General features: G+C 40.2%; 1 protein-coding gene across 1 annotated transcript; it reads left to right on the top strand.

The window, feature by feature from the left end:
• The first annotated feature begins 2,410 nt into the window (after positions 1-2,410).
• On the top strand, positions 2,411-4,200 carry LOC127654048 (fas apoptotic inhibitory molecule 1-like). Its single transcript, XM_052140997.1, has 4 exons — positions 2,411-2,593; positions 2,837-3,065; positions 3,505-3,554; positions 3,746-4,200. The coding sequence occupies exons 1-4, from the start codon at positions 2,480-2,482 to the stop codon at positions 3,893-3,895; spliced, it is 543 nt and encodes a 180-aa protein (XP_051996957.1). The 5' UTR covers positions 2,411-2,479; the 3' UTR covers positions 3,896-4,200.
• Positions 4,201-7,129: the final 2,929 nt, after the last annotated feature.

Raw genomic sequence — 7,129 nt, 5'->3', positions numbered from 1 at the left:
TTCAGCAACATATATACAGTATATAAATATATATACAACAGTTAGTTCCGGTCCTAGAATCTGATTGGATGAGAGATGCTCCATGAGAACTGATGGACTGACACCATCAGCACTCGGACGCTTCACTGTGTGTGTCACTCCTCTAGTGTTCATGCTGTTCTAAACTAAAGTGTGAGAGAGTGCAGATGTGTTAAGAGCTACTGTTTGTCTTTTTTTTACATTACATAAGTTAGCCAGCAGGTGGCGGCAAATATCATTTTTGTGTGAAATATGAGCCAGTGAGGTGACGTGAATCCGCATCAGCCGTTTACACACAACAGTTCTTGGTGATTGCTTGTAATACTACTAAACTACTAAAGCTGGGAAATATCTTTAAACTGCTTTAAACGAACATCTTCAGCATTACAGCTCATCACAGCTGAGAGACACAACAGACTGATTAATTACACAATGGGTGCCGTTTAAAATGGCGGAGGACGTTGAGGTTTCTATAGTGATCGGCTCTTGTGCACCCGCTACCGCAAAATAGAGAGAAATATCCCCGCTTGGACGCTATTTTACCACTGAGAAAGCTGATCTTCAGAAAGCTGACAGCATCTCTGCTTGGGTGTGGCAACAGGTGATCACACACTCTCTCACTCACACACGCACACTCAAGCTGTTTCTAACAAGTTATTGGATAAACAAATTGTGATATTATTACTTAAGCAGGGAGCAGGTGAGTCTCTCTCTCTCTCTCACACGCTCCATCTCTCTCTCTCTCACTCACACTATCCATCTCTCTCTCACTCAATTTCTCTCTCTCTCACACACACACACACATGCTCCATCTCTCTCTCTCTCTCACTCACACTATCCATCTCTCTCTCACTCACATCTCTCTCTCTCTCTCACACACACACACATGCTCCATCTCTCTCTCTCTCTCTCACTCACACTATCCATCTCTCTCTCTCAATCTCTCTCACTCACACACACTCCATCTCTCTCTCTCTCTCTCACTCACACACACACTCCATCTCTCTCTCTCTCTCTCTCAATCTCTCTCACACACACACACACGCTCCATCTCTCTCTCTGACTCACACTATCCATCTCTCTCTCTCTCTCTCTCTCTCTCTCATCTCTCTCTCTCTCTCTCTCAATCTCTCTCTCTCTCTCTCTCAATCTCTCTCTCTCTCTCTCTCTCTCTCTCTCAATCTCACACACACATCCTTGTTTATCCAATAACTTGTTAGAAACAGCACAAGTTGTGACATTATTTCTGAAGTGACATTTTTGATTTACTATTGAAGGTTTGGACGCATCATTTGTTTTGAACCAGCAACGGCAGATTCTGATCAGTGGCGTAAGTATTTCCTTGCACAAATGTGTTTTTATGACCGTACTCAGTTTTTCCTACTTTTTTAAATGTACTTGTTCATTGAACTGTTGTATATAATCAATATCACACTCGCAATCGTGCTATATGTCCCTAAATCAGCACTGATGTGATTATCTACAACACTCGAATCACAGCAGTGCTGATATAGGGCCATATCGCACGATTGAGAGTGTGATATTGCTTAATATATATATATATATATATATATATATATATATATATATATATATACACACTGATTTATTCTGCTTGTAAAAAAAATCTATTTTTATTTTGCCATTTTAATATATCACTATTTCACAAAGGAATTTCTTCTTTTCCATCAGACAAAATGGGCGCACTTTGCACATCCATTGCAATAAATCCCTTCCTTCCCACTAATGTCAAAACTGTTGTTTTGTTACAGGGGTTTAGGAAGGTGCTGTAACAGTTATTTCTGTTTTATATCATCTAAAATTGTCATCTAAAATTATATTCAAAAGGTCTTTTACCATTGATGGTCCTTTAGCCCAATTGTACCCTATTATATAAAAATCATAAAAACCAACATATTACCTTTTCAAAACTGATAACAATACTCTGTGTGTGTGTGTGTGTGTGTGTGTGTGTGTGTGTGTGGCGTCGTGCACAAACCCAGTTTAAGAGGAAAGTATGCAATTTGTATGAAAGATACAGTGTGCATGGGGAAGCTAGATAACACTATGGGGCTACAAGCTAAATTTGAGAAAATGTCAAATATTTTCGGCCAAAATTGATTCATAGATGTACAAAAAATCTATTCAAAACTATATAACATTCAGAAAGTCACAACTGGTTCTTCCCACATGAAATGACACTATCACTTTATGACATATCATATTGACAAACAACACAAACACACACCCAATTTCACACACAAACACACTCGCACATGGGACTCTTGGCTTGATCGTTTAAGCCTCTTACACTAATGCACTTGCTGCTGAGTGAGCACAGAGCGACCTCCTAAATACAGCAATTTAATCAGCAATCACACATGATGAAGATTGCTATCATGACCAGACTTGGGGTCAGATATAACATAGAAATAAAAATAGTATAGAAGGACTGGGAAGAATGTCCGGAGACGTTGTGGGAGCGTGGGAGGTGTCACTGAGTGATGGGGTTTACCGTATTGAGTTTGAACACGGAACAACGACAGGGAAACGTGTTATTTACATAAATGGGAAGGTGAGAGCTGCTGGTGAATATATTCCAATGTGAACTGATTTATATTTTATGCTGCGGTTATGTGAGAATCATACCATTTATATAACTGTCAATTATTCATTTGATGCATTATAGACATTATGCATTATAGATGTACACACTGATCACACACTTGTGTTATTATATATACAGTGTGTGTGTGTGTGTGTGTGTGTGTGTGTGTGCACCGCATATGTACACATCTTATAATGTCTTGTTTTTAAGGAGGTGTTAAGAAGGGACTGGATGTTAAAACTGGTGGGCAGAGAGACATTCGCTGTTGGGAGTTCAGATGCAAAAGCAACCATAACCATTGAAGCAATCAGTGGGTTTGCCTACGAGTACAAACTGGAGATCAACGGAAGAAGTCTTCAAACATTTTTGGACAATCGATCAAAAATATCCAAAACATGGTTGCTGAAACTGGATGGTGTTGATTGCAGGATAGTTCTGGGTAAGAGGTGCAGAACCTATTATTAATGATATGTGTTAAAATATATTAAACAGAGCTGGCGATACTACCCTTGTATTGCTGAAAGAATGGTAAAAGGTACAGTAAACAACAACAACAACGAGAACTCATTTCTCATAGAAACATTCAGAGGCCTTCTGTAATCTCTGAATGCATGCAATAAAAGCAAAAATAAGCACATTCAAAATATGTGGAGTGGTGGTGTAGTGGTCTAAGCACATAACTGGTAATCTGGTAATCAGAAGGTTGCTGGTTCGATCCCCACAGTCACCACCATTGTGTCCTTGAGTAAGACACTTTACTCCAGGTTGCTCCGGGGGGATTGTCCCTGTAATAAGTGCACTGTAAGTCACTTTGGATAAAAGCGTCTGTCAAATGCATAAATTTAAATGTAAATATGTCTTTATTTTTTGTTTCCAAGAGAAAGACACTATGGATGTGTGGTGCAATGGACAGAAAATGGAGACTATGGTGAGTAATGCTACAGAGCATAAACGGGCATAGACCTTTCGGTGTATTTGCGGCTTACTTCGGTCCATTGTTTACGTTAAGTCGTTAGTGGAGTAGTTGTGTGGCCACTGTGGACATATCAAACACCATTTCTCCTTTCTCTATAGGACAGCATTCCAATCATTTGAGCATGTGTATATGTTGATTTGCAGGGGGAGTTTGGAGATGATGGCACTGAGACCCACTTTGCAGTGGGCAACCATGAATGCTGTATAAAAGCAACAACCACTGGAAGGAAACGAAATGGAATAGTTCATTCCCTTCTGGTGGATGGAATCAGGATAGAAGAGGCCATTGAGTAAAACGAAGACTAATAGTATTCAGCTGTGCAAGACGTTTAGCAACATTATACTTCATGGGAATTAGATGCAGATGGCACAGACACAAACTGTTTTCTTACATATCCAGTGTGTTGGCATCTGTTCAAAGTATGGACAAGAACGCCTTATTTGTTTTATGGCTGAAAAAAGGGTGTTCAAGTACATTCAGAAACATGCAATCCCATTTCATTTGAATAAATATAAAGTTTTGTGAAACAAGTAAACATGTTGATATTTAGGAAAGTCTGATTTTCACAAGAATGTGTTCTTAACATTGAAAAACATCCTATGAGCTCATGGCAATTCACCACTAAACCTGCATATGTTTAACCATTATTACAGAACAAATGAACACGTGGCCCTTGAACCATCTTTTTGTGGCCTGCGTGATGTCATCATGTCATTATCAAAGTTAAATATATATATATACTGATCAGCCACAACATTAAAACCACTGACAGGTGAAGTGAATAACATTTATTATCTCGTTTCAATGGGATCTGTCAAGGGGTGGCATATATTAGGCAGCAAGTGAACAGTCAGTTCTTGAATTTCTTGTGTTGGAAGCAGGAAAAATGGGCAAGCGTAAGAATCGGAGCGATGTTGACAAGGGCCAAGATGACTGGGTCTTGTTGGGTGTTCCCGGTATGCAGTGGTTAGTACCTACCAAAAGTGGTCCAAGGAAGGACAAGGGTCATGGGCGCCCAAGGCTCATTGATACACGTGAGGATCAAAGGCTAGCCCGTCCGGTCCGATCCCACAGAAGAGCTACTGTAGCACAAATCGCTGTAAAACTGTAAATGTTCCCATGCTGACCCCTGTCCACCGCCGAAAGCGCCTACAATGGGCACGTGAGCGTCAAAACTGGACCATGGAGCAGCGGAAGAAGGTGGCCTGGTCTGATGAATCGCATTTTCTTTTAGATCATGTGGACGGTCGGGTGTGTGTGCGTTGTTTACATGGAGAGGAGATGGCAGCAGGATGCACTATGGGAAGATGGCAGGCCGGCGGAGGCAGTGTGATGCTCTGGACAATGTTCTGCTGGGACACCTTGGGTCCTGGCATTCATGTGGATGTTACTTTGACACGTGCCACCTACCTAAAGATTTTTGCAGACCATGTACACCCCTTCATAGCATTGGTATTCCCTGATGGCAGTGCCCTCTTTCAGCTGGATAATGCGCCCTGCCACACTGCAAAAATGGTTCAGGAATGGTTTGAGGAACATGACAAAGAGTTCAAGGTGTTGAATTGGCCTCCAAATCCCCCAGATCTCAATCCGATTGAACATCTATGAGATGTGCTGGATCCATGGACGCCACACCTCACAACTTACAGGACTTAAAGGATCTGCTGCCAGATAGCACAGGACACCTTCAGAGGTCTTGTGGAGTCCATGATTCGACGGGTCAGAGCTGTTTTGGTGGCACGAGGGGGACCTACATGATATTAGGCAGGTGTTTTTAATGTTGTGGCTGATCGGTGTGTGTGTGTGTGTATATATATATATATATATATATATATATATATATATATGTATATATATATATATATATATACATACCACTTGTGTATATATATATATACACACACACACACACACACACAGTAGCCTACATATATTCTTTTTAAAAGAAAGGAGCAACAAGTCAAAATATTTTTTTTTTCATTTTTATTAGCAATGCAGGGCTCCAGACTAAAAAAATGACTTAAGAGTCATTGGCTCCTAATATATATATATATATATATATATATATATATATATATATATATATATATATATATATATTATTATTATATTTTTTCTCTAAATATTGCCTTTCTTTACTGTCACCAGATGGCCCAGACACAGAGACTACAAGAGTGCAAACTGAATGAAATGCCAGATGCAATTTATTATTTTACTCCAATCGCAATCAATAATTACCAGAAAAGAAAAAAAAAAGTGGTACACATTACAGGACTTTTAATTATAAAGATGCCCGAAATACACATGGGACTCTTATTTTGAAATGTCCATTTAAGTCGCAGTCTGAAGCCCTGCAATGGAATATTCCTTTCATGTGCTGAACAGAGTTGGGTGTAATGCGTTACTAAGTAATTAATTACTGTAATGAAATTACTTTTTCATTGAAACAAAGTAAAGGGATTACTCTTAATTTTTCAGTAATTAATTACAGTTACTTCTGATATAATTGCATTAAATATTGTATAGACCCTAGAACAATTCTATATAAACAATAGTGAATTTTGTAATTTAACGCCGCCCCCTTAAATCCATAGGCCAGATCATGAATAATTTATTTGATTGTATATGATTTATTTGGAAGAATTAAAAGAACAGTTTCATGTCTATCCTTGTATTTAATCTAATTACACTGCAGAACATTTATTAGTATTAGTAGTTAGGAAGGAATTACTTTTTAAAAGAGTAACTTACCCAACACTGGTGCTGAAATACATGTTTATCATAGGCAATGTACTCGCCTCATTAATATACTAAGAGTGTGGACCCTGAGCTTTCCAAAGTTGGGTAGCCTCGGTACATGGTATGCATCATCATATCATATGTTCTCATATGACTCTAAGGTCACATCTGTGGGTGTGTGATTTACCAAACTGCGACAGAAGCATTCATCTCTATGGTGTACATTTACGAGCCCCACCATGGTAAGATAAGCGCGTCCCAAAGCGCCCCATCCCAGCTGTGGCGACCTGCATCAAGTGCGGCTATTGAATAATCACAGACTGCACAGAACCGGCGCCTCCATGACCAGGATGACTGTTTCCAGTAGGAAACGTCCAAAGGAAGGAGCATGCGTATTGATGTTTGAGAGGATACAGACGGGACGGACCTCAGTGCGGGAGGAAAGGGAATGCACCCATCTTTGCGGATAAATCAAGAGAGATCTCCGAAAACGTCCCCGGCGATTGTATCACGCCGGGGTTGACGCACATCTATGGCTTTGTGGTTTTGCGTCGAGACCGCAGAAAGTAGTCAACAGCTGACTGACCTCCCGTGGCCAGCTCGACTGCGCGCACTATAGTTGCTCGCTGCCTTTCAGAGTTTATTTTTAATTATTTACCTTCATTTGGCCGCGGAGACAGGACGGGGTGTATGAATCAGAGCCGCACGCGACCATGTGGAGTTGTCTAGCCTCGGACTGGACACACGGGATGGCCTTCTTTGCCGTTTTATAGCCAGTAATGACAATG

Source organism: Xyrauchen texanus, chromosome 13 (assembly GCF_025860055.1).
Source record: "Xyrauchen texanus isolate HMW12.3.18 chromosome 13, RBS_HiC_50CHRs, whole genome shotgun sequence".
Taxonomy (NCBI): domain Eukaryota; kingdom Metazoa; phylum Chordata; class Actinopteri; order Cypriniformes; family Catostomidae; genus Xyrauchen; species Xyrauchen texanus.
The sequence above is the reverse complement of the archived record's forward strand: the minus strand, read 5'-3'. Positions and strand labels throughout refer to the sequence as shown.

Coding starts and splice junctions, on each gene's coding strand:
- LOC127654048 (XM_052140997.1), top strand. CDS start 2,480: ATGTCCGGAGACGTTGTGGGAGCGTGGGAGGTGTCACTGAGTGATGGG. Junction 3,066..3,504: donor TGATTGCAGGATAGTTCTGG/GTAAGAGGTGCA, acceptor TTTGTTTCCAAG/AGAAAGACACTATGGATGTG. Junction 3,555..3,745: donor GACAGAAAATGGAGACTATG/GTGAGTAATGCT, acceptor GTTGATTTGCAG/GGGGAGTTTGGAGATGATGG.